At 43.7% G+C, this 27,610-nt stretch overlaps 2 protein-coding genes and 1 long non-coding RNA gene across 3 annotated transcripts in view; 2 read left to right on the top strand and 1 right to left on the bottom strand.

The window, feature by feature from the left end:
- TMEM170B (transmembrane protein 170B) overlaps positions 1–27,610 on the bottom strand; it is a 93,723-nt gene that overhangs the window by 29,838 nt on the left and 36,275 nt on the right. The window lies entirely within an intron of this gene.
- On the top strand, positions 10,889–27,507 carry ADTRP (androgen dependent TFPI regulating protein). The gene is made up of 6 exons (XM_079985106.1): positions 10,889–11,391; positions 14,465–14,599; positions 18,522–18,623; positions 23,831–23,946; positions 25,117–25,268; positions 26,243–27,507. Exons 1-6 carry the CDS (start codon positions 11,230–11,232, stop codon positions 26,287–26,289), a joined length of 714 nt encoding a protein of 237 aa, XP_079841232.1. The 5' UTR covers positions 10,889–11,229; the 3' UTR covers positions 26,290–27,507.
- Positions 20,203–22,660, top strand: LOC307221010. The gene is made up of 2 exons (XR_013841277.1): positions 20,203–20,842; positions 20,980–22,660. It is a non-coding gene; the product is annotated as an uncharacterized lncRNA (long non-coding RNA).

Raw genomic sequence — 27,610 nt, 5'->3', positions numbered from 1 at the left:
GACCCTGTGCAACGCCTCCCATCAGATGTCAAGGAGATAAATAACTATACAATTTTAGAAGAAACCTGAAGGCAGCCCTGTATAGGGAAGTTTTATTACATTTTTATATCTGTTGAAAGCTGCCCAGAGTGGCTGAGGCAATCAGAAAACGTCCCAGGGCAACACAAAGATGCATATATTTGGAATTTCCAAAGGAAATATTTTTGCCATGTTTAATCCACTTTTTAATTTTGGATAGAACAACAGTTTGTGCAAGATGTCTCTCCCTTCCTTCTAAGGTCTTGGGAACTGATCACAAAACACTAACACACACACTTGTGGGAGTGAAGTGAATGTATGTTCTATGATTCTATTGGAGGTTCTAATGGCCATCTGTCATGGATGCTTTAGCTGAGATTCCTGCATTGCAGGGGTTGGACTAGATGACCCTTGGGTCCCTTCCAACTCCATGATTCTATGTACCTGTAATGTTGGATAACCATGCATTTGATGAAGTGGACTTATTAGTTTTTGAGGTGTCACACAAGACTTGGTTGTTATAAAAGTTAAAGGGCTTTTGATGCCATTTTAAAGGAAGACACAACGTAAAGCAAAAAGGTGCCAAGTACACAGGAAAACTAATTACTGGTGCTGCATAATCTTGGATAGTACAGTATTGTAAATACGGAGCTTTAAAAGAAGTACTGGTCAGAGATGGGACTGCGGTGGACACAAGGGGCGCCAATTTGTCGGCACAGTTGCAGCAGGACACTAATCTTGCTTTAAGATATGCTTCCGATAAAATGAGAGTGCAGAACTATAAAAAAACAGCTATGAGACTTGTAGGCCAATAACAAATAAGATGCTGCATCACATGACATAAATATTGTTTTTCCTAACCCTTTTCTAGACTTGGTAGTGAGATCCTCAACTGAAGATGCCAGTAGCTGAGCTAGAGCTTCAACTGGTCCAGACCCAAGATCTACCTTTGACTCCCGAGCTGCATCACGGGACCGCCTTTCACATTGGATTTATACTTATATTAATCCTAAAATAGCAATTCACTGAGCAATATACATAGTGTTAACTCAGAATTACTACTAAATGAAAACCAGTGCTGCAATGTGGCAGGAGAAAGGCACAAGCATAAGATTGGTCAGAAATATGTATCTTAATAAATAATTTAAAAAAATGCCTTTCTCCTGCCACATTGAAGCACTTGTGGAAACTGATAAAATGAACATCTCAGAACACATCCTAGTCTAGACACACATGCACTGCCCCTGTTCGGTCTGGTTATCTGAAGCTGGAATCCATTCTTCTTTGGTGATCACTCGTTGCCGCGTAAGATTGTCTTCCATGAAAATGGTCATCGCAGTGAGTCCGTAAGTGACCATGGAGGCCAGTTCTGGATCCATACATCCTTCCACAGTGGGGAAATAGGTTTCTGGGTGGGAGTTGATCATGGTGAGGGTTTGCCAAACGTGCCTTCCTCCTAGCTCATTTCTCCTTTTTGCCCTGAGTTCATGCTTCTTCAAAGTCCACAACATCTTTGGTAAAGGCTGTTCTCCAAGTGTTTCCCAGTTATCTGTGCTTATACTACCCTGTACATTTTTAAAGATTTGCCTTGAGAACATCTTTAAACCTCTTTTGTTGTCCACCATATATCGCTTTCTATTCTTAAGTTGGGAGTAGAGTAGTTGCTTTGGAAGACAATAATCAGGCATCTGAACATGACCATGTTGATGTTGAAGAATCATTGCTTCAACACTGGTGATCTTTGCTTCTTCCAGTACACTGACATTAGTTTGCCTGTCTTCCCATGTGATGTGTAAATTTTTTTGGAGATACTATTGATGGAATCTTTTGAGGAGTTGGAGATGGCATTTATAAGTGGTCCATGTTTCGCAAGTGTAATGTTGGTAGTACAATGGCTTTGTAAACGAGCATTTTGGTTTCCCTGTGAATGTCTTGGTCCTCAAACACTCTGCACTTCAATCGGGAGAAAGCTGCACTCGCAGAGCTCAGGCAATGCTGGATTTTGGCATCCATGTTGGCCCTTGTGGAAAGATAACTCTGTTAGGATATTTCCGTTCCACCTTAAACAGGGAGCAGGCTGTTGTTTGAGTCACAGTCTGCGTACTTCCGGCTCACAGGAAGTTTATGTTTTGTACATAGCTTTTGTTTCTCTCTCTGTGCCTGGACATTGAAGCAGGCAGTCATGTTTTTTTCTTTGCTCTGACCAACGCTGAATAAAGTTGTAAATAATGCTCTCCTGAGTGCATCTTTCGTTGTACGAACTCTGCTGATAGAGCATGCACGAGCCCTGGAATGTGGCAAGCTATTTCTGAGGCTTGTGTCGCTAATTGACTGATACTACGTTTCTACAGGAGGTTGATGGATCGTCCAGAGATGTCATGGGGGCATGATGGCCTTTGTCTCCCTGGCAGTATCCCAACAAACTGCCCAGGTAGGAAATGAGGTCGACATTTTCCAACGTTACAGCATTAAGTTGGACTTGTGGCGCTGCAGAAGGGTTGTTTTGTGCTTGCTGGTGTAGCACTTTGGGTTTTTTTGGATACTGAGCAATAGGTCAAGCTTCCGTAAGCTTCTTGTATTCTTCCTTTAGGCTTCCTGGTACTATTCCCAATAGAAAACCTTCTGGTGTTTTCCTAAATGAATATCTAAACATTTTTTTCATTTCGTTATATATTATTTCCCAAAATTGTTTGATGTTTATACAATTCCACCATATATGTATCATAGTACCTTTCCAGTGTTGCATTGCCAGCAGACATCGCTACAATTTTTATTCATTTTTGTTATTCTTTCAGGTGTTAAATACCATCTATGTTGTATTTTGAGGTAATTTTCTTTCAGTATATAACACATAGTGAATTTCATATCTTCTTTCCACAATTTCCCCCATTGTTCAAACATAATATTTTCCCCAATATCTTGTGCCCATTTAATCATTGATGCTTTAACCAATTCATCCTTTCAATTCAAGACCTTATATTTATACGCAACAGTAGCCGCAAGGCTATTGATTGCGGAAAAACTGGAAAAGTGGTATTGTACCGACAAAAATAGAGTGGCTTGCCAAATTATTGGAGTACTACAATATATCCAAAACAATGGGAGAAATTGGAAGGATCTCAAAAGAGAAGATAGATAGGGACTGGAAGGTGTTTAAAAAATACTTGCAAAACCATATCAAAAAATCAGAACTCCTATTAGAATAAACAAGTTCCGTTTCAAACACTGAAATACTGAATAAGATGGATAACAATGTGTTATAGAAAAAGAAGTATGAAATTAGGCTAAAGGTGTGTGAAAGAAAGTAATAGAAGTGGAAAGAAATTGCAATTGAGTAGATTGGAAGTCTAACACAAAGGTGGGGTGAGGGGTGGTGGATGGTGATGGGAAAAGGAATTATTTGTGGGATTGAGTGTAAGTATGTTTGAACACTTTTAAGGATTGTATGAAATGTATGTTTGTATGTTTGTATATCTGTAATATATGTGTATTAATGATGAACTATTTTAACAATAATAATAATAAAATAATAATAATAAGCTTCCGTAAGCTTCTTCGAAGATATTCAGGATGGTTTGGAGGTCATCCTCTGAGTGTGCACACACTACATTGTCATCAGCATACTGAAGCTTTATGATGGAAGTTATGGTAACCTTACTCTTTGCTTTCAGCCCACTTGGATCCTAGTCTACACATTCCTTATAGTGCCCTTTTTTGGTCTGGTTATCCAAAGGTGGAATCCAATATGGTGGCAACAGCTTTGCTCTGACCCACCTAGTATGGGCTTGTGATCCACCTGCAGGTCACAACTCACTTGCTGAAGACCGGTGAAGGGGGCTTGAGCATGAAAAACATACTCTGCCACTAAGAAACAAAAACTTCTACATCTAGCCCAGGATTGAGTATTGTGACTGGCAGTGATGCATTAGGGTCTCAAGCAGAGCCTTTCAACTAAAGGCCACAGGATGTGTGTGAAAAGCATGTGCACCATAACTGAGCTATAGCCTTTGACCCGTGAAACAAAAATTCATTCCCAAAAACCGACGAAAGAAACTTGTAGGACAAGTTTGCTAAGATCAGGCTCGCTGCTTATTGAGGTCAGCAGAGAGAACAGGATGCTTAAGTGGAGCGCTTGAACAAATGAAGAGTCAGGCTGTTTTAATCAGAAAGAACATGGGAGAATTCAGAATGGCTGAGCAAAATATTGATTTGCTAGCCCTGAACAAGCTTTCTCCTTTGATGATTAATTCAGTGACTAAAAATCTATAAGAACAGCCAGAATTTGCTGGTAGGAAGAAATCTGAAGCATGTGACAAATAAATCTAGGAATCTTTGAATGCTGCACAGAATGGAATTCTTTGCTGGGAAATTAAGAGAAAATGCAAAAGAAACTTTTTTAAAAGCCAGCCTTATTCCAACATCAAACAGACCACAATTACATGGCCAACAAGCAGGGTAGACAGCTGGCTGCCAAATCAATCTTAAGAACATGCTTAAGAACAACCTAATCTGTTGAAATAAACAGTCAATGTGTCCTAATGTGCAGGCGTGCCAACCTGAATAAAATAGGGGGGGCAGATGAGCCCCACCTTGCATAATCGATCAAATTATGCACACCATTTGAATGGCAATGCCCATCAACTTTTTTTTGGTTTTTTTAATTATTGACTTAAGAAAATTATAGACAGCAAAACGAAGAAGCCTAAATTAACATAGCCTTCTACCGATAATAAATAATAATAACTATTCAAATAATGAAAATACTAAAAATACATTTACTTCCCCTTTTGAACTTCTATTCTGGTTACAATATATTACTATTCTATAAGAATCTATTATATCCTTTGCTGTCCCATATATTATTTTATTTCCCATATTCAACCTAACCCTCCCCTCCTCCCCACTGCTTCCCTTCACCTGTGTGAGATCTTCCCATCATAATATTTCTTTCTAGTTGCTTTAATAAAATAGAGTAACATGAAAACTGTTAAATTATATTTACTTCTTTTGTCCTTACACACTTAACAATTGCCTATTAAGAGTTCTGCTTTAACACCATATTTCTTCATGTATTCCCCTATGCATTCCCATTCTGTATAGAATTTTTGATTGGAGCAGCCCCTGATTGATGCAGTCATTTTTGCCATCTCGGCAAACTCACAAATCTTAACTTGCCATTCTGTCATTTGTGGTACTTTTTCTGATTTCCTTTTTTTTATATATAAAAATTTTTTATTAAGAGTTTTGTTAATACAATAAAGAAAAAAAGACAGAATAAACAGAAAACAGACAAAGAATAAAACAAACATAAAATTTTACATCTTGTAATAACCATCTTTTCTTCATTTTTTCCTTTTGGACTTCCTCACGTCTCTCGCTCCTACATTCCAATTTAATAAAACTTTAGCCAGCAACTTATCACCTTATTTTCATTCTTGTTATACACAATTCCAATATTTTATCCCTAACTTTGAATATTTTTATCAAAATCCTAAATACCTAATTTTAACATGATATTCATTCCAAATTTCTCATGAAATTAACTCATTCTCATAATCTTTTCCGCTAACTTTATGGTGCCCTGTTGTTTTCAAATCTCTCATCCTTCTTAACACTCATATAATTTACAATGTTTTTGAAGATAGTCCTTAAATTTCTTCCAATCCTCCTCCACTGCTTCTTCTCCCAGGTCTCGGATTCTGCCGGTCAACTTTTTCTGATTTCCAATATTTTGCCATAAGTATTCTTGCAGCTGTGGTTATATCAGTGGCGTAGCGTGGGGGGTGCAGGGGGGGCCGGCTGCACCAGGCGCAGCATCTGGGGGTTAGGGTTAGGGGTAGGGTTAGGGGGCGCAAATCCACGGGTTAGGGGGCGCAAATTACTTGCCTTGCCCCGAGTGCTGACAACCTACGCTACGCCACTGGGTTATATACAAAAATATATTCCTTTTGTCCTTGGGTATAGTGATCAGGTGGGATCGCTATGCGGAATTATAACAAATATAGAGTAAGCCATCTGTGTCAGCAATGAAAGCATTGCGTTGACTGGATTTAAACTATTTTGATATGATTCTTGATCAATCCACACCTCTGCATCCCTGTTCCATTTCTCTTTCTTGACCAGTTACATACACTGCCAGTTGCTTTGCCAGGCAGGCATCCTGGGTCATCAAAGACAGTGGGCAGTTTCTTTGATGTAGCTTTTCTGATATGTTAATCTTAGGATGTATATCTTAGGGCTAGGACACAGGTCTCACATAAAGGTGATAATGATTGCTGTCCTCCTGGCCATCCTTCTTCTCACGTATATTGCTTGTTTATCACCTCCCAGGGTTGCCAAATGCACTCCTTTGTAGTTCTGTTTTATTTGCCCCATGCTTAATTAGTTTTGGTAGTTTAACTTTATCTCCACGTGGGGTTTGTTGAAATGCTCAGAAGAAATCTGATTGGTTCTTACAAACACTCTGTATAAAGTTCTTTTGTGAATAAAACGACCTGGGCCGAGGGGTAGAGAGAGATTATTATACGCACCTGTCAGGGACTCAGCGGGAGCGCAGGGAGGAGAGGAGATGGAGAGCGAGGGGGAGCAATCCGAGGGCAGCGTAGGAGAAGATGACAGCAGCCCGATAGATTCCATGAGCCTCTCCAGAGAATCGGAAGATTCACAGGAGGGGGCGCCGATGGGCAGGGCAAGGGGCGACCCAAGGGGGACACCCCAGAAGCAAGGGGCCAGCGGGGACTCCCAGAGCAGCAGTTGGAAATCAGGACCAGCTTCCCCACCAGAGCGTAGTGGGGGGGAGGAGTCCCAGGTGTCAGAGCCCACATATGCACCACCAGCGAGAGAAGATGAGTCAGGGTTGACCACGCCTCCATCGGAGAGCGAGTTAACGGTCAAGAGGAAAGTGGCAGGCTGGGCGCGCGCGCCAAGTTCAAATGTACAGGCGAGTGGCACAGAAGGTAGCCTGGATAGGGAACCAGGTCCTAAAGCCCGCCGGAAGGAGGGGGAAGAATCATCAGGGTCAGCGTCAGAGGAGTCCAGGAAGGATGGAACCCTAGCGGGCAGGAGGGCCCAGAGGAGAAAGGAACTTAGGAAGAGGTGGAGCAAAGCGAGAGTCTTAAACTGGTGTGGAGGGGGCGGAGACTCAGACGGGACTTCGCCGGTCTAAGGTCGAGACGTAGAGCTGCACGCTGCGGCTTTAAAATGGAAACTGAACCTCAATAAAGACTTTTGTACATAACTACAGCCTAGCGTTGGTCCTCTGTGAGCTGGGACCTGGAGGCAGCTCTGACAGCACCCTTCCCAGAGGTCTTGCTGGTTCAAGCCTCTGTGTGTATTCTTATTAATCAGAGTTCAATCCTTCCTTTACTTTGAGAACGCCTCACTTGGGTATGTCATTTGTTAATAAACTCAATAAGTATGACTGGTTTTTTTGAAATAGAGCTCCTGAGGATCTTTTTGATCTCCTCATGTATCTCATTCCAAAATTGTCTTACCACCTTACATCCCCACCACATATGGTATAATGTCCCCACCTCTTTCTTGCACTTCCAGCAGAGATTTGGATGCTTTTTGTAAATTTTTGGAGTGGGCTCAAATATTTTACTGGGGGGGCCAAAGGGACCTTGGTCCCTAGGAGTTGACTCCTATGCTAATGTGTGTACAGTACATCCTGTTATTAAAGATAAAGAACACAAGAATAGTCTGCAGAATTACTGAGAAACCAGAAACCAGCAGAGCCATGAAGTACTGAAACGAAATGAAATTGCATGATTGATTGTGGAATCTAATGTTAGAAAAAACTCAGCACTGAAATGAAAACATGGGACTCATTCTTGCATGTAAATGCACTGGCTGCATTTAGACCCTATGGTGCTTCAATATACATGTGAAGTAAGGGGGGGGGAGTTGTTCCTCTGAGCATCACTTTACTTCCCCCACCCCTAGCCCCACATTGAACAGCATTTCTCATTGTAATGCCCATTCATCAAATTTGAAGGGCTTCTTTTGGAGCTCCTTGCAACCTTTTTAAAATTATTTTTACCATCCTGGACAATTGGGTGTCATCAGCAAACCTGCCCTTCTCACTGCTCACCCCTAACTCCAGATCATTTATGAGAAAGTTAAAAAGCACCACTTCCCTAATGCAACTCCTTGGAGAAACCCATGTCTTAATATCTCCTTTGCGAGAATTGTCCATTTATCCGTACACTCTGCTTCTTGTTATTTAACCAGTTACTGATCAATAAGAGGGCACTTCCTCTTATTCCACAACTCCTCAGCTTACTCGGAAGTCTTTGGCGAGAGAGCTTTTCGAAAGTCCAAGTACTGTACTGTGTTACTCCATCCACGTGCTTACTAATACCATCAGATGAATCTAAAAAATTGGATTGCACCACTGCATGGGAAGTGCATTTCATAACAGCATTATTTGCCTTAGCAGAGAGCAATCCAAACTATGAAAGTTCTATCTTTCATCCGCCCAGAATCAGCAGGGAGGGTTGGCAATGCATGCTGGCTTTGCACAAGCTCCATATGCAATACTTATTCTGTGAACCACCCTGCAATCTTATGATAAAGGGTGGTACAAATATAAATCAACCAATAAACACAATGGTGTGTATTAGGCTTCCTTTGCCATATTTAAGCAACCATCCGATAACTCCACAGTGATATCTATGAACATACATATCCTTAGCTTATGTTAAGGATGTGTGAGCTATATCTACAAGTTATGGATAAAAAAGATGCTTGACCCTCACATCCTGAGAATTATCATGCTTCTCACAGCACTTCCACATGAGATGAAAAACTGACACTTGTTACGTTCATAGCTCAGCACTAGAAAATCCCTTAAGCTGGGCAGTTGTATAACTAACACTCAAATCTCACTCAAATCTCAAAACCACAGCCTCCATTAGGTGTGTATGGACTTACGAGGTATACAATGCAAACAGTGTTAGAAATTCAGATATATCAGCTAGGCACAAATGCCTCCTTAAGCCAAGGTTACAGTGGCCAAAACATAATGTCTAGTTGCCATTTTTGGGTAAGGCAGCTCTAAAGTCTTATTTTTCAAATGACGTACTGACTGTGATTGATTCTCAGTTAAACATCTGGCTAGTTCAGATGACAACCTTGGGCTAGGTTAGGAACTTTGAGAACTTAAAGAAAAGTCACTTGATCCAAGGTCAGTCCACATATATATTGGCCTATTCCTGCTTTTTTTTCTTAATGGCGATACAGACCATTCATAACATAAGAACATTCTTCACAACTGTGAGTGGGGCAATGGTGTGGCGTGAGTGAAAACAAGATACAACAATTACCGGTAACTAAAGCTCAGGATGCACAGAAAAAGCTCCTGCTCAGGATGCACAGAAAAAGCATTTTGGTTCCTGAAATTCATTCCAACCATGCAGATAAAATATATCTGATAGAATTCTACAGGATGGAATATTAGTGCGTCAAGACCCAATGATCCCCAGGCATGCACCTCACCTCCAGATGGTGGAGATGTCAGGTGCCATCCAGGGTCCTGGGCATCTTCACTTGGTCACAAGTGCAAAATGCGCCTGGCACCTATCTAGTTTTGAACACTGAACACAAAGGCTAACATTTTTTTTTTGGGGGGGGAGCTCTGATAGGCTGCATGCTCTGTTAGTCCTCTGAAAAAGTCACAAAGCAGTGAATAAATGCCCCTGGCACAGAATGGGCATAGTAGTGATGGCCTGCTTTAGAAAATCTTTGTATCAGTACAATGTGCAACTGATATTATCTGGAGCACTCCTGTTAGCCGTGGGCTGCTTCTCTCCACATCCCCCACTATATTCCTCTCTGGCCGCAGTGTCTGGAATTTAATGTGATTAGACAAACAAGCGTATAAGCAGCAGCTCAGTTAAGAGGAACACCTAAGCTCCGTTACCCATGACCTTTGTTCCTTCAGCCTGCTCTTTAAGGTTTACACCTGCTTGGCACATTCTGAAAATGTGTTAATATAACATGCCAGCATGGATGGAGTTCAAGGAGAAAGCTAAGCAAACCAGGCACCAGGCGCCCACATGGAATATTGAGAGTGTCGCTCTGCACATGTTTCCTGGATGCCAACTCGAATAAAATATGGGGGGGGGGCAGGTAAGCCCCACATAATCACACAGTGCAACAAACACACACACCATTTGAGTGGCAATGCCCATTAACCTTTGGGAGGCCCAGGGCCCTCAAGTACTTATTGGGGGGGGGGGGCGAAGTCCTTTGAATCCCAGTGTGGCTCACTTTCAGCCCAGCATGCACAAGACCGCAAACCCTGGAAGTGTTTGTGAAAGCCCAAAGCTGCAACAGATCTGGGCTGCTACTAGCAGACCTCAGGTCTTCATTCACCATATCCAAAAGTGTGCCTAGACCAGTGGCTTTCAACCGGTGTGCTGTGGCATCCTGGGGTGCCTTGAATGATGGCCAGGGGTGCCATGGGCAACTCTGGTCTCTGTCCCTCTTTCTTTCCTTCCTTATCTCCTCCGATGCCTTCTCAAGTCTCCCGAAGGCTTGCACAGCTGTTTGTTGCAGCATCCCTGGCCATAAGCTCTGGCAGGCACCTCTCTTTGGGGCAGGGCTGGGGGGGGGGGTGCAGCGCAGAAACTAGGGGCAGCAGCAGGCCAGAGGACTCCCAAGGAAAGGGGAAAGGAGGCTGAGGGAACACTCCACAAAGGAGGGTGTTTGAAAAAGGGTGAGAGTCTGCTAGCTCTGCAGGCAAGGGTTGGCATAACTGGGTTGCTGAGCCCCACAGGGATGCTGCAGAAAGAAAGTTGGTCAAGGGAGCCGGTTGAAAACCTCTGGCCTGGGCTACTGTCGCAACAACAACAGAGACTCGCGAGGCGGGTGGTTGTTGTTTGAAGCAAAGCACCTCAAAGGAAAACTTCGCCATGCCACTAAGCTAGTGATTTCCACGCCTCCAGCTCCACTCCCATTCTCGAAAACATGCGAAAACTTATGCAACTCGGGCCCTTAATCTCCCCGAGTAATCTCGAGGGAGAGCATATAAATCCAAAGGTCGAAGCCTGGCCTCACGTGAACGAACGGCAGCGGCAAAGGGAAACGGGAAAGGAAGCCCAAACTTCGGCCGCTGCTGCCAATGTGATGCCCGCTGACTAGCTTCCCCGTTCGGCTTCCCGCGGCGGCGAAGGAGGAGCCGCTGCCGGTTCCCCCACCGCGCGCGCCATGAAGGTCTCTTCGCTCTTCCTCTTCCACGGCCTCGCTCTCGCCTGGTACGGGTTCCTCGTCGCCTTCATCAGCAAGATAGGGACGGGACCTGGCGAGAAGAAGCCGGACAACATCGTCGCCTACGGCGGGCCGTGGAAGTTCCTGACCGTCCTCAACCTGGTAAGCGGCGCGCGCGCGCGGAGGCCGAGCCAGGCCTTCCCCTCTCGCCTCAGTCTGAGCGGAAAGAGGGGGCGGCGCTTTCGCTTCCCGCCATCGGCGCTTCAGGAGACCGGCGGCGGTCCAAGGGCAGCTTGCGCCTGCTGAGGGGGTGGGAATCCCCAGCAGGAGGGTCACGGGGGTCCCCACGGCCACGAACCCCCGACCTAGGCTAAAGTTATACGTTTCACTAGCCTGAAGCCCCTTAGCCACCCGTTGAAACTAGGGGGCGGGGGGAGAGGGGTGGGTTTGAAATACGTACAGCGTGGGTTGGGGTTGCCACCTGTATCGTCCCGCATTTCCAAGTGAAATGTTATGTCCTGTATTTGTTACAGTTTTGACCTGTATTTCAGGTTTGGTCTTCTCTCTCTCTCTTTCTCTCTGCCAAGCTGTGGAGTCCTCTGCAAATGCATGCATTTGAAACTCTGTGTGAAAGATCACTGCATGTAAAGCAGAGGCAGATTTGCAATTTTGTGTGTGTGTGTGTGTGTGTGTGTGTGCATGTGCATGTGCATGTGCGTGCATGCCTGGGTGACAAATTCCAGAGGGGCTGTCCTGTTAGGCTGCAATAGATTGCAATGGGTTGCTCTGAAGTCACTTCAGCACCAGATTTGGGGGGGGGGGTCGCCTACCCCCCTGCCCTGCCCTGTATTTTGCCAAAGCAAAGGTGGCAACCCTAGCAGGAAATAATAGAATTGTAGAGTTGGAAGAGATCCCCAGAGTCATCTAGTCCAACCCCTTGTAATGTAGGAATCACAACTGAAGCATCTTGTGATGGATGGCCATCCAACCTCTGCTTAAAAACCTCCAAGGAAGGAGAGGTAATCTGTTCCACTGTGGAACAGCTTTTACTGTCAGAAAGTTCTTCCTGCTGTTTAGTTGGAATCTCCTTTTCTGTAACTTGAATCCATCGGTTTGGGTCCTGGCTTCTGGAGCAGGAGAAAACAACAAGCTTGCTGGTAATGCCAAGGTTGCAAGTTTGATCCCCGTAGGGCAGTGGTTTTCAACCAGTGTGCCATGGCACCCTGGGGTGCATGGAAATGGTGGTCAGGGGTTGTTGCGAGCAACACTGGCCTCTGTCCCTCTTTCCGTTCTTCGCTCCTCTGATGCCCTCTTGCATCTCTGCCTCCCAAAGGCTTGCATAGCTGTTCGTTGCAACAGCCCTGGCAACAAGCTCCCCAGGCAAATTGTGTCTCTGGGGCTGGCCAGGGGGTGCTACCTGCGCAGCAGGGGGGTGGACTAGATGATTCTCAGGGTCTCTTCCAACTACGATTCTATGTGGGCAGGGAAGCAGAACACTTTTCCTGCCTGTGGTTTCCCACCAAAAAGACTTTTTTAAAGCCACCCCAGTACCTTGCACAAGTTAATTCCAGTGTCAAGAGACCACGGGGGGGGGGGGGAATAGCTTTTACTAAGTAGTGGATAGTGTGTAATAGTAGTAATCGTACAGGAGATGTGTTGAATCCTCCACCCCATGCTGAAGTTTAAATTATACACACCCTCCATAATTTCCTAGGGATTCAGAAGCGCACCCGGCTGGGTCTCCCTCTCTCCATGGGTCTTTGGCCATCAGGGCTAATTTGCTCCTAAAATCTGTGTTAACTGCTTTTGCTTATGTTCATCCCTTGCTGTGCAGGTGCTTCTGCTTTTCCTGGGCAGTGGTCAGGGATGGTGTCATCATCTGGAGGGATATAGATTTTCCTCCCCCCCCCCCAGTAAAGTTTCAGAGGGGCCACTGCGTTAGTCTGATGGAGCAGGAACAACACTGTCTTGTGGCACCTTAACAGATCAACACTGAAAAAGCAGATTGCTTTCTGTGAAAGCAAATGCCAGAATAAAGCTCTTAGTCTTTCAAGTATCACAAGACTCATTGTTGCGGATTAAAAAACAACAACACTGAAACACAATGTGTGATATGGTAGGGAGTCCAAAATCTGCTGTTCAAAGGCAGGGGAGATGCAAACTCCAAGACACAGGCATACCTAAGGCAGCTCTTTGTGCCTTGGCCCTTTTTCTGCTGTTGGACTGATCATAAAGTTAGGAAGTCTCTGCTAATGTATACCCTACGCTACTATTTTTCTGCAGTTGAACACTTTGCAATTGACAACTTTTTTTACTTTTTCAGACATGCATAAACCATTAAGCCAGATTTGTGACTTAAGCTAAGAGGACAAAAACATATTGTACCCCTTCATGCAGTCCATGTAGTTTAAGGGTGTTAGGAGTTGTAGCTCTGTGAGGGGTAAACTACAGTTCTCAGCTTTTTTAAGGAAGGCATGTACTTTAAATATATGGTGTGAATGTGACTGTCAGTGGAGGCCTACCCATTGGAACACCTTGCTTTATGCTCCGGAACACGATTGGCGTAAAGACTAAACTTATCCTCTCTGAAATTTCACTTATAATGTTGTTCCTTCTTTTATTTATATTGCGGTCTCTCAATGTAACTTAGAATATTTTATTTCCTTTGTGACCTCTGCTAAGGCTGTGTACATATCACCAGCTTACAATACAGTTGGCCATTTCCCCCCTCAATTCCTATTGAAGCTGGTTTGGCGAACAGCACATCAAAATGCAGTATTTTCTAAGAAATGACAGGATGGAGCTGGATTGTGACTAACATTGTGTGTACACCAATTTCCAAACTAGAAGTGGTATCACACTGGATGCAGAGTAAATGACAGTGTGTACACAGCTTTAGAGTCTGTCTATAGCTGTACTTCTACCTTGCAGATAAGCTATAGTACTCCCTAGAGGTGATTTTTTTTTTAATTAGTGGATCTTTGCACATTGATGCTAACAAAGCTACTTAGTTCTCATAAAACATTATATAAGTCTATTAAACAATACAATGTTAAAGTTTACCACCCAAACTAATTTATTAAAACACTCTCAGTAAATAAGATAGATATAGCTAGTGGCGTTTTCCACAGTGCTGATTCATGGTTCACCCTGAAAACTGCCTTCTTAAGAGTTCATTGAGGTGTGCACAATTAAAAATGGATGAAGATCTTCTCATTAGCTGTAATTAATTTAGGTTCTGCAGGCTGTTTACTTCATGATCTCCTTGCTGATTGACGTGCTGGTACTAATGAAGCAACTGCGACTTGCTAAGTCCATGTTCCCCTTCAGAGACTTGATCTTTGGCAGCCTGGCCTTTCCTACCTCCATGGTGAGTTTCAAATAAACATAATCATCATTATTATGCCACTGTTAGAAGACAAGCGCTAGTTACTTTGGAAGGATTGTTCTGAGCCAACGATGCTTTAAGTAATGATAACTCATGAATGATAACACATTATTACTAATGAGAATTCATTAAAGATAGTTCATTATTACTATTATTTTATTGATACTGTAATAGTAGCAGTATATATAAACAGCATATATAATTGCCTGAAAGACACTTAGTGTGTTATAGAATACAACGGCTTCATGTTTTCAAAAACCAAGCAAGGCAACTGAAACAAAGAAAAAGGGTTTGATTCCTGACATCTCCAGGTAGAGCAGGCAAAGGCCCCATCTGAAATTCTGGAGAGCTGTTGCAGATCATTGCAGACAATATCAACCTAGATGCACTCTGTATCTCTATATCTAACTTCCTATTTTCCCAATGAATATTACCTGCTGCCTTATCAGGGAGTGGGTAGTGCTGTGATCTAAACCACTGGCCCTCTTGGGCTTGCTGATCAGAAGGTCAGCGGTTCAAATCCTTACGACAGGGTGAGCTCCTGTTGCTCTATCCCAGCTTCTGCCAACTTAGCAGTTTGAAAGCATACCAGTGCAATTAGATAAATAGGTACTGCCATGGCAAGAAGGTAAATCGCATTTCCTTGCACTCTGGCTTCCATCACGGTGTTCCGTTGCACCAGAAGTGGTTTAGCCGTTCTGGCCACATAATCTGGAAATCTGTTTGTGGACAAATGCCGCCTGAAGCGAGATGAGCGCCGCAACCCATAATCACCTTTGACTGGATTTAACCATCCAGGGACCCCTTTTTACCTTTTTTTATCTGCCAACTTCCAAAATCCAGATAAGCACCTTAAGGGCCATTTAGCATCTTACAACATGCAACAGAAGGGATATGTGTGGGTGTGTTTATACTCACACTTCTGTTTTCTGCTGCATATTGCCAAAATATGCCTGAACTGGACCTCAGCCTCAGTTAAACACATTTCACTTGAAGCGTCCCATGTTTAGTATGAAAAAATAATTCATGTGTAGCTATGTAGTAGAGTAAGCATCAGACACTAATAAAGGTAAAGGTACCCCTGCCCTTACGGGCCAGTCTTGCCAGACTCTAGGGTTGTGCGCTCATCTCACTCTATAGGCCGGGAGCCAGCGCTGTCCGCAGACACTTCTGGGTCACGTGGCCAGCGTGACAAGCTGCATCTGGCGAGCCAGCGCAGCACACGGAACGCCGTTTACCTTCCCGCTGGTAAGCGGTCCCTATTTATCTACTTGCACCCGGGGGTGCTTTCGAACTGCTAGGTTGGCAGGCGCTGGGACCGAACGATGGGAGCGCACCCCGCCGCGGGGATTCGAACCGCCGACCATACGATCGGCAAGTCCTAGGCGCTGAGGTTTTACCCACAGCGCCACCCACGTCCCTCTCAGACACTAATACTCCACTTTAAGGCTGTGAAAATGCAAGCAAGGAAAGTCAGGTAAAATTGAGACAATTTCTTTTGGCAAAAAATGAGCAGAGTGTACTGTTTCCAAAGCCATTTTTTTCTACTCCCGTAGACGGATCACCAGGTGTGAGGGATCACTAAGTGTAGAGAGGGACTTGCTTCTGTTTATAAACAATGCTTACTATTTTTAGTAGGAGAACATCCTTTCTCAGCTCCTGTGTCCCTGGTTTGCTCTAATGTGGACTCACACTCAGCAGAGAAAACAAGGCCAAGAAAACACAACTGATGCTGTAATTATTTTTCTTGTGTTGAAATGCACCCATTGAGAAAGATTTCTCAATAGCTAATATTCACTTTTTCGGCTTAAAGCCTGTTCTTAATGAATGAGGGCGATGTTTGTCGTTAAGCTGCTTGGAGAAGCAGAAGGTAGATCTGATCATCATCAAAGACAGAGACTGTCCTACTGTTAGGCAAAGTGAGGCGACTGCCACAGGCAGCAGTTACAGTGGGACGGAGGCAGCAGCAACAGCCCCCTGGCTGTCCCTCCTACCCCTCTCCCTTCTGTCATTCTCCTCTGTGGAAAGACAGGCTTGGGTATGCTATACAGCCTGTCTTGGCCCTTCCAAACTAACCTGCTGCCTAGTAAAGGACACTATTCCGTCACCAGTGTTGAAATAAGTTTAATTGGCTTCTGTGCATAGAACAGAGATGGCGGAAATCTTGTCCTTCACCTCATGCAGCAAAAAAGCTCAGGCCATTTCTGATAGAAGGGTTGAAATCACAGTTCTCTTCTCCCCATCTGGTTATTGTTCATTCTATAAAGACCTTACTGGCTTTCTCACCCAGTGGAAGGGCCCGTTGCTTGGCAATGGCGTCCATGCTTTGCATCCTTGGCGTCTTCAATATAAAACAGATCCCAGACAGACCAACTGAAAAAGTGTCGCTGTATATGAGGTCTGAATAGATTTCACTGGGCTTTGTGGATTTTTAGCCCAGAAAGCAGCTCCTGGTGGTCTTCACAGCTTTCCCTCTTTCCCTGCTCATGCCAGTGTTTGCCAAAGATAACAGTTGAAGTTTTCCCCAAGGAATCCTGGGAAATTGTAGCTCTGGGAAGGGTATACTACAGCTCTCCTACTTTAAATGCATGTTGCGGAGGTGAGAGAAAAGTAACAAAATTCTTCCCAAATCGAACATTGCGAAGGAGAGAGCATCCCTAGGAAAAGTAATTAGACAACTGCTTGCATACATGTTTTTTTAATGGCTAAAGGTAAAGGTAAAGGTACCCCTGCCCGTACGGGCCAGTCTTGACAGACTCTGGGGTTGTGCGCCCATCTCACTTAAGAGGCCAGGGGCCAGCGCTGTCCGGAGACACTTCCGGGTCACGTGGCCAGCGTGACATCGCTGCTCTGGCCAGAGCCAGAGCCAGAGCGGCACACGGAAACGCCGTTTACCTTCCCGCTGGTAAGCGGTCCCTATTTATCTACTTGCACCCGGAGGTGCTTTCGAACTGCTAGGTTGGCAGGCCCTGGGACCGAGCAGCGGGAGCGCACCCCGCCGCAGGGATTCGAACCGCCGACCTTTCGATCGGCAAGCCCTAGGCGCTGAGGCTTTAACCCACAGCGCCACCTGCGACCCATTTTTAATGGCTAGTGTGCTTTTAATCATAAAGCACTCTTTGTACCCAAACAGAAGGCAATAAGATTATTTTATAAATGCATAATTATTATTAGTTGTAGTAAACATAATCTGAGGACAGTTCTTGTATTTGCTCTGAATTTCAGGACTTTGGGGAACACTGAAGTTTTCAGGAAGCCTGTCAGTCTAGTGCTGTATATGTGTTAACTGGCTTTGATTACCCAGTGTAGGAAGAGTAACCCTCTGGACTGCTCAGGGGCACTTGATATGGCCAGCAGGCAGAATGGCCACTCCACCCTCACACACTCACTGAACATGTGGAGAAAGTCATGTGAAGATTCATGTTGCCTTTCTTTTTGCTGCAGGGGGCAGCCATTTAAGGTGCATCCAATTGTCATACGGCCGCCAACACATGGATTCTTTTGGGCCCAGAAGAGGGAGGAATGTGGTAGGGGAGTAACAGGGTGGAGAGGGCTTATGCACACTCTGCCAATGTGCATGGGGGCCAGGAACAGAACCCCCTCACAAAACGGTTGTCGCCTGTACATCACAATTTCCAGGACTAAAGGCTTATGTAGGTTCTGTGGCCCAGAGTTGGTTACAGCACTAAATGATTTCTAAAATAATAAAATACATACTGTTGTGATACTGTTTGAAACCTTGCATAAGTGAATCCCAGGCCCTTATTTCACAACTCATTATTCTGGAGTGCTGTGACAGGAAGAAGCTTGCCACAGTACTCTATCTGAGAGAAGTGGAAAGTACTTTGTTAGATGCTTGTGTTAGATAAACTCGTCACCTTTTTCTTTTAATACTCTGTTTCAGACAGTGTTTACGTTGTTTTGGGCACTATACCTTTATGATCGGGAGCTTGTTTATCCCAAGAGCCTTGATCCCCTCCTTCCTTTATGGCTGAATCATGCTATGGTGAGTAAAATGTAAAGCAACAACAGCAAAATGGAACAAAGGCAATCTGCAATAAATATTCAAACATCGCATGATGGATGCAAGCGAAAGCAGACATGATCCAGCCAATTATGCACTTTTAATTCCTACTGATCTCGGTGGGAGAGTCAATATATACTTAATCTCTCTCATCAAATTTAATAAGATGTGCTTAACTTTGGCAGGAACATGCCCAGATTCTGCAAATTTTTATTTGTTGCTTCCTTGCTTTCTCTTTAAGCCAAGACGGGCAATGAGTGGGCATGTGAATTGCTAAAGAAAGCCTTAAAGCATAGGGGAAAATATCAGTGAATCGTTGCTTGCCAAGTGTAAGTCAATTGAAAGATGTGAAGTCATTAAACGGGGTGGCAGGATGGGGTGGGGAGAGAGAGACACTTTCTAGGTTACTGCAGTGCATATAAAAGAATGAGAGTGCTGTTGCTGTAAACAGAGTGTTATACAATGCAGAATGTCTGGGAATACAAATGAATGTTTGGTGGTTTTTAGAACGGAGTAAAAGAATCCAAAAAGGTATGTAGCAGGAGCTCTCCAGTCGAGCAGCAAATGTGAGTAGAAACAACAAGCAGCAGTGCAAAAATGATGGCTGGCTGACTCCTACATTTTAAATTTCATTTTTAGCCAAAAACAGAAATGAAAGGAAATGGGGGGGGGGGAGGAATCTTTACTGCTCTGGGCAAAGATACTACCAGTAAAATAGAAGCTGTGGGTGTGTGCAGAATTCACAACATGTCCTCTTGGGAATAGGTGTGTGAAAAAGTTCAGTATGAATCCTAAGGGCCTAAATGAATGAAATAACCATCATACTCAAGACGCTCAAGCTTGATTCTATCAACCTTCCATAGTGAATGAGGCTACTGGCTCTTACTCAGGACAGTGCTACGAAAAGATCAATATTCCTTGCAGTGACAACCCAAATTCTGCCTTTATCGTCTGCACAAATGAGTTTGTTTGCATCACTCGCTCCTCTGGAATGCTAGTCATGTGGAAGAAGGGCAATGAGTCATAAGAACCAAAACAAATGAAACAGCAATCATATCCAAGACTCAGCCTGGATTCTCTCAACCTTCCCTACTCAGTGCCATTATGGGCTACAAACATAGACGGATGCTACATAAAGACCCATTTTTATGATCTGACCTCTTGACACCGTATAATGTTAGTTTCCTCTAACATTATCCTCACACCAGCAGAGGATGACATGGTGGGACTGAGCCACTTCCATTGGCACATATGGAAATCGGTGTAGGATAGCAGCCACAAGCCTTATGAACCTGTTTAAACAAACGAAACAAAAAAAAGTCATAGCTTAAATATTTTATGTTCCTGAGAAGTTAGAATGAGCCCATTTTTCAGAAGTGATGTGACACTCGCTCAATGGGCAAATCATTCTGCATGAATTATTCAACCTAGGCATGGAGCTAAATGATGGATCCCTTCAGCTAACATTTGTTCTTTCCGTGTTTCCTAAGAAAACCAGAAATTTCTAAGCGATTCAAGTTCCCTTATGAACAAATCTGTGAAGTTTTGAAGGAGGCAAACTTGCCTTACTAGATAACCGCCATGTGCCAGTGCAGGGAGAAGGAAGGCAAAACATATCCTCACGTACGCTGGAACTTGATTCCTAGAACTTGTTCACATCTGTGGATAGTCAGTAATATTTGTATGGGGAGGGTTGTGGTAGGGAAAACCTTCAACCTACTGTGATGGTGTACTTCACTTGCTAACTGCTTACCTACTTCATCTGTAAGAAAAGGAAGTTCCATACCTACCAACACCCCCACCCCCACCCTCCATGCATACCCAGGGATGGGACCAGGCCTCCTCCTGATGGGACATTTGGGTGCCAGAGCCCCATCCCAACAAACACCGGGGGGGGGGGGGCTGTAGAGGCCTCAGCCCCATAGTGCCCGCTAGGGAACGTTGCATGTATTGTAGTGAGCGATGATGGTATGGCCCATCAAACCTGGCCGACACTCCATATTAAATGACTGTGTGCCACTTCCCAGAATCCTTTGCAGCATTCAGGGGTTCTATAGCAGACCTGCAGAGACACCACCAGTACAGGCAATTCTATCTGGAAAGCGTTCTCTAAGGGTTGGACATTTGGAACCTCAGACAAACGTAGATTCCCCCAAGAAAACATTTTCCATTCAATATTTATATATACAGTGGTACCTCGGGTTACAGGCGCTTCAGGTTACAGACTTTGCTAACCCAGAAATAGTACCTTGGGTTAAGAACTTTGTTTCAGAACAGAACAGAAATCGCACGGCGGCGGCAGGAGGCCCCATTAGCTAAAGTGGTGTCTCAGGTTAAGAACAGTTTCAGGTTAAGAACGGACCTCCGGAACGAATAAAGTTCTGAACCCGAGGTACCACTGTAAACTGAAACTGCTAGCATCGTATTATGCCATCTCAGTAAGGGTGGAAAACTAATATGTTTTCCCTCAGAAAGCAAAGCATTTAATTAACTTGTATCAGTAAATAAATCAAAACAAAGTAATACAGAACTCAAAGTAAAAAAAAACTTTCATAAGCAGTCGGAACGTAATACAGTATTTTAAGCAACCCATTCATTAACAGCAAAATCATTACATACAGCTTTTGTTCAAATAAGTGGGTTTGGGGTTTGGTTTGGTTTTTTAGAGTGAGGGAGGGGGAGGAGTGAGAAAGAATACCTTTTCTCCCCTCTCTGTGATAATTGTTTTCCTTTTTCAGTTTCACTTGTTACAAGTGAAGCTGAAAAGAAAACTGTTAATGGAAAATACAAGAATGAGTCACTGTTTCCAGCCATTTTTGCCAACCCTTGGAGATTGGTGTCAATCCAGGCCTAATTATTAAGACTTGCTTTTTAAACAGGTTTTTTAAATTATTTGCTTAAAGAACAAAGCTTGCATTTATTTGAATGAATGCTAGATTAAACAATACATTATAGTGGCAATGAAGTTTAATTGCCTTTAATGACTCATGGTGTGTGGTGTGACTAGAGTCATATTAAAAATTGCTATGAGTAGGGACCACTTTGCCTGAGAAAAAAACAAAATGCATTTAAAGGGCTTTCAACTAGTTTTAAGTTGCAGTATATGGTCCATTACTAATGCCATTGCAGCAGTCAGCTTTCCATTGTCTAGTAAAAAGAATTCATTTAGAGAGCTAATTGAAAGCCAGTAGCAAATGGAAAGCTTTGCAATAACTAGTCAATCATGCAGTACTTCTGTGTTTTGCAATAACAGGCAAAACATACGAAGGTTCTAGAAATAGTACAATCGCCAGAGCCAAGTGACCCTAAAAATATAGAGCATGCACTGTGGAATGATAGGATATTATTGTTATTAAAATGCACCATCTATCTATATCTGTACAGTGGTACCTTGGTTCTCAAACTTAATCAGTTCCGGAAGTCCGTTCCAAAACCAAAGCATTCCAAAACTAAGGTGTGCTTTCCCATAGAAAATAATGCAAAACAGATTAATCTGTTCCAGACTTTTAAAAACAACCCCTAAAACAGGAATTTAACATGAATTTTACTATCTAACGAAAGCATTGATCCATAAAATGAAAGCAATAATGATTTTACTGTACTATAAAATAAATAAGACAGTACTGTAGATGATAAAAATTTTAAAAAAATTAAATTTCTTACTACACTGACGATAGTCATTGTTTGGATGGGGGGCTTTTATCCATTTCCGCAGCCACACAATCAATCAGTAGCTGAACTGGGTTCCACACAGTCACAAAAACAAATTAACTGAAAAAGCCTCAAAATCATAAACGCAAAATAAATAGCAAAAACAAAAGTGCCAAACTTAATCCGTTCCGGAAGTCTGTCTGACTTCTGAAATGTTTGAAAACCAAGGCGCAGGTTCTGATTGGTGCAGATGCCCCAGAAACAATAGCTGACAGCTGCATCGGATGTTTGGCTTCTGAAAAACGTTAAAACACCGGAACACACACTTCCGGGTTTTCGGCATTTGGGAACCAAGGCTTTTGAGAACCAAGGTACCACTGCATAAGCTAGTTCCCTAGCCTCTACTATTGGATCATGGTGACCTTAAGTGAGGCGTACCTTCCTGTTTTCTAGGGGAAGTTACATATGAAGTTGCCTCTAGCTCAGCATTGTTCCATGGGTAGCCAGTGTGATATTGGACTTTAGCTCCCATAAGCTTCAGCCAGTATGGTCAGTGGTCAGGGTTGATGGGAGTTGTAGTCCAGCAACATGTGCCAGGCACCACATTGGTTACCCCTGGTCTACACTAACTGATGGATCTTCAGGGTTTCAGAGGTTTTTCAGCCCTACCTGGAGAAGCTGGGGTTTGAACTTGGGACCTTGTGCATGCAAATCACATGTTCTACCACTGAGCAACGGCCCTTCTTCCTTGTACATGCTGAAAAGGTGAGAGCAAGATACGGCTATAGAAGCAGTGCACGCATTAAAACTCTCTACTGTTGCCTCACCCTAATATTTCTGAAGCTGGGGTGTGGGTGTGTTAGCTATTCCCTGTCCCTTCCACCTACTGTTACCAAGTTGGCAGCATTGCCAAGGAATGAAGGCACTCAGCATAGGGTATCCTGACTGTCAAAAGCAAGGGTGGTGCAAAAGTCTAGGTTAGTCCAGGGGAAAGGGTGTCTCCTTTCCTTGATGCTATGGGACACAGCCTCTGCTAAAATCCAGGCATCTGCCAGCTTCATGAACCCCATCTCCTTTCTTCCTGAAAAAGACAGGCCCGGTAGTATATAGGACAATGCAACCATCTAAAGCAGGGTTTCTCAGACTTGGGTCTCCAGCTGTTTTTGGACCAACTCCCATCTCCTAACAGGACCAGTGGTCAGGGATGGTGTGGATTGTAGCACAAAAGCAGCTGAAGACCCAAGTTTGGGAAACACTGCTCTAAAGGAAGGGATATCCCTTAAAATAAGGCATCGAGAATGAATAGCAGAGTTTTTTTTGTTTTAATCCTCTGGTTGAAAGAACAAAAAAGCCCATTGTCTTTGCCCCAGAAAGTTACGGCATAGAACATTCAGCCAACAGCCAATCAGGACATTGGCTGAAAGACTTGCGGTAGACAGGCCAGGCCAAAGCTCTGTACACCTTATTGTAAACAATGATGAGTTTCATAAATTCAACACGAGTACAAATTTGTGTGACGCACTGTATTTTCTTCCCAGCACACAATTATATTACCGTTGTCCCTGATGGACCTCTTGACTACCCCGCATCGTTCTCCATCAAAGGGAAAAGGGATCAGCTTATTAGCAATTGGGGGTGCTGCCTATATCTGTTGGTAAGATCTTTGTTTTTTTAATGAAGAAAGTCTCTTTCACATGATGCTTTGGCATCCCTCTTTAACAGGCAGGAAGCCAAGAGGGAATGCCTTCTCTCACCTAGTTATTACATGCAGCCACAAAGTCCTCTGTTGAAAAGACGGTCCTTGCTTAACCCTGCTGAAAGAAATCCCGACTATTCAGCTACAATAGACTCCTGATCAGACTTTAGAGAAGCTTTGGAACTGTTGAACAAGTGCATTATACAACCATACATTAGGCCTCATGAGGGGCCTTTTTAGCCTAATCAGATCCTAAACTTAATGAGATTATTCATGCCGCTTATTGAAATTCCTTTCCCATGCACGAGTTTGCTTGCTGTGATTTGTGCTGTCTATTAGTTTGGCTGTTGTGAGCATGGAGCAAGGCCTCTTCGAGATTCCCCCAGAAAACTCGCTTTTTAAAAGGTGTCCGTATTCCAGAAGGAATGGAACTTCTGGCCCATAGGTGAAGCTCATCCTAATGCAATGTGGCAATGTGATCATGGTGGGGGGTTGAATGTTATCCTCTGAACCTGGATGGAAGGCCTTGAATATTCTTAGCCTCTGCTGGTGCCCAAGCCCTCTGCCATTCAAGTCTGGTGTTGGATCCCAGACTAGAGTATTTAGGGGATGAACTACCTCCTCAGAACTACCTCTTTAGCCCCCACCCCCACCTAAAATTTACCATGTCAGATGACTTGCATTTATGTTTTTGCTGTTTTCTTTCACTAAATGGTGTTCCCACATAGAGATCTGCATAACAAAACATCTGGCTACCCCAGGCAGAAAAAAAGATCTTTTATGCGTTTGTGTACCTGTGAATAAATGCAGGTGTGTTTAAAAAAACCCAAAAACCAATAATCTTACCCAAGCTATTGGCCCCTTAAAGTGTCTTCAAGGGCTAAAAGCAGCTGGGGCAGGGTAATGGCAGCAATTTTGGGAAAGAAACTAGAACACCTTCTGAGCTAGAACCCCATGACTGCATTTCTTCTTCTTCTTCAGTGTACAGTTCGAGCAAGCCTTTTAAATGTTTGTCCTAGCTTGTACTTTGGCCCTTAGATACCACATTCTTCCCAAGAAAACGGCAAGCCCAGCTGGGATGCTATGTTCTAACTGAAGATGTCCAAACTAAAATGCATTCTTTTCTAGGTTTCTGTGGATTTACTCGGTGACTGGGAAGTGGGTGTACCCTCTCTTTGAAGAGCTAACTGCACCCGGCATAGCTGCCTTTTTTGTGGGGAGCGCTTTCGTCACTCTCTTTTGCTACAACACAGGAGAATTCCTCGTCCGCATGATTTGGGGTGAGTCGAGTCTTGTAAACAAATCCTCGAAAGTTACCATTTTAAAAAATTAGTTTGCACATGTTCTTCTCTTATACATTGGTGGCACATCGAAAGGTTAAAAAGGGAAGGGAGGAAAGAAAGAAAATAAATTCCCTTGGCTTCTCTCAGTTCCCTGCCTGGTCACTTGATTCTTATTCCTCACAGTTAAATCAGGGCTAGTAGAACTTGCACATTCACTTGCCAGGCCCTAGTTGTAATTTTCCCCCCATGGGTGGTGGGTGGGTCCAGTGCTATAAATGATAAGAAGACATTGCACTGAGGCTAAAAGCAGAAGTGAACTAGCAAGCAAGGTTAGTAATAAGCAGAAAGCCTATAGTCACCATGCAAGCAGATGCATATGTGAAGGGGCAAGTTCCAGTAATTACCATTTTCAGAGGGAGGCTATCCCTGGTCACGTGTTCCTGTATGCATGATAGAGATAAGATGCATGGAACAAACTTCAGTCTTTCGCATGGTCAGTAAATGTGCAAAATCACCCTAAAACTAGATTATTATGGGCCATGTGCCAGGGAGTTAATGGGACCCCCCAACCAACTTGGGGTTGCTGAAGTAGGTGGTCTGTCTCTCAGTTGTGGATAAGATTGCCTGTTCATGGGGGAAGTGAGACCCTCCACACACACCTTGGTTAGCAGATAATCTTGCTGCAGAGCTACTCTGAAACGGGAGCAAAGGGCACTGCCTCTCCCAGTCTCTTGTGGCTCACCAGCAACCCTTTCTCCTGCAGCTCACTCTTACTTCTAGTTTGGCAGTGCAGAGAGTGGCTGTTGGCTCCGTTCAGGGGCCAGATTTTGCTCCAGGGCTGTCAGCTGCTGGCCCCGAAGTGAGTTCACTTCTTTTCCCCCAGTATGGAACAAAATAAAGTTGTGTTTGGATTGTTATCGTTCATCTCACCAGTAAGCTATTTTTCTTCTTTTGCTTATGCCATTTCACAGGTGACTCCGTAGTAATACTTGACATTTACAAGAAGAAAAGCAAATGAAACTTGGATGATGCCAGAGCAAAGCCTAGATGAATTAAGAATGAAGCCAGCGAAGTCAAGCAAGAAGATCTCTCCGTGCGGAACCTTCTTGTATGCTTGTTCAACACTTTGTGTCTTCCAATGAATCTAGATTCTAAAAATAACTGGATTCTGGGGATGGATTTGAGGGTCTGCCTGGGCAGATCCCTTTCAGGATTCCAGAGGATTAATTTGATTCCAGAAAGCTTAAGATGGATCCCCAGGCACATCAAGCCACAGGTGTGTTGCATGCCAATTAAATAAGTGGTACATACCTTAGGACAGAATCCTCCAAGGCTGCTACAAACTGTCTGGAGTGGATTGCGTCAGTCCTATCAATGGGCCTAAACTGCACTGGGAGAGCCACAAGCAGCTCCTGAGGCCTTGGACCTTCACACTTGTGTGTTACGTTGTTATGGAAGCTGCAGTCATCACAATGCCGTGCAAATCTAGATGCCTGTTGCATCTCTTCTGGTGGAGACTGGGATCTTCTCCCCTCTCCTGCACAGAGAGAGAGATGGGGAAGAGCCTACTTTGAGAGGAGTGCTGCAGACATAGGAGGTTTTTGGCTTGTGAATGACTGCACCAATGTGATCAAGACCCTTGGAAACCCCTGCGTAGGAAAGGCTAGACTCTAGGTCCTGGAAGACCTGATTCAGAACCAATAAATTCAGACTGACAAGGGCTGCCTATCTTTAAATGAATCTTTTGTACTATATCATGAAGACTAACCTGATGGCATAATTTCAGATGATTAAGGAAAAGAATTTACAGTTGCAGATTAAGGAAATGCATAGCATCCAGTGCTCAAGCTCAATGCCATAGGATAAGCATTCATCCTTAATGATCTAAAGAGCGGATCTGCTAAGTGTCCAGTGAAATCAGCATGGCTGCAGCTTGAAATCCGAATTATTAATAGGCATTTACAAAAAACAGTAAAAAAAAGTTAATGAGATTCCTGACATTTACATGGTTTCCTCTTTTGAGTTTTAGATGTGGCACTCCTGAATCAAAATAATGTAATTATGTTTAACATTATGTTAACATGAGGGTTAACACAAATCTCTCTGCCACATTTCCCATTCATTTACTAATCTCACTTGCTAGTTTATTTCTGTTATTAGCCTTGGCGTCTTATTAAGTCTTATAGAACTGGAGCAGTTCTTTGAAAAGGTTAATAAAATAAATAAATGAACACGACCCATCGTTTCCTTTAGTGGTCAGCATTCTCAAGCATAAAAGACAGTGCCGTTATTTTAATGGTGTGGTGATTGTAGCTTTTTCTTTTTTGGATTGGCATAAA

This window comes from Podarcis cretensis (assembly GCF_951804945.1).
Source record: "Podarcis cretensis genome assembly, chromosome: 7".
In the NCBI taxonomy this organism is placed as follows: domain Eukaryota; kingdom Metazoa; phylum Chordata; class Lepidosauria; order Squamata; family Lacertidae; genus Podarcis; species Podarcis cretensis.
Note: the sequence above shows the minus strand (reverse complement) of the source record. Positions and strands in the feature narration are given on the sequence as shown.

Bases quoted from the DNA above. Each gene is read 5' to 3' on its own strand.
- ADTRP (XM_079985106.1), top strand. From the start codon at position 11,230: ATGAAGGTCTCTTCGCTCTTCCTCTTCCACGGCCTCGCTCTCGCCTGG. The intron at 11,392-14,464 runs GTAAGCGGCGCG...TAATTAATTTAG, and splicing joins TCCTGACCGTCCTCAACCTG to GTTCTGCAGGCTGTTTACTT. The intron at 18,624-23,830 runs GTGAGTAAAATG...TTTTCTTCCCAG, and splicing joins TATGGCTGAATCATGCTATG to CACACAATTATATTACCGTT.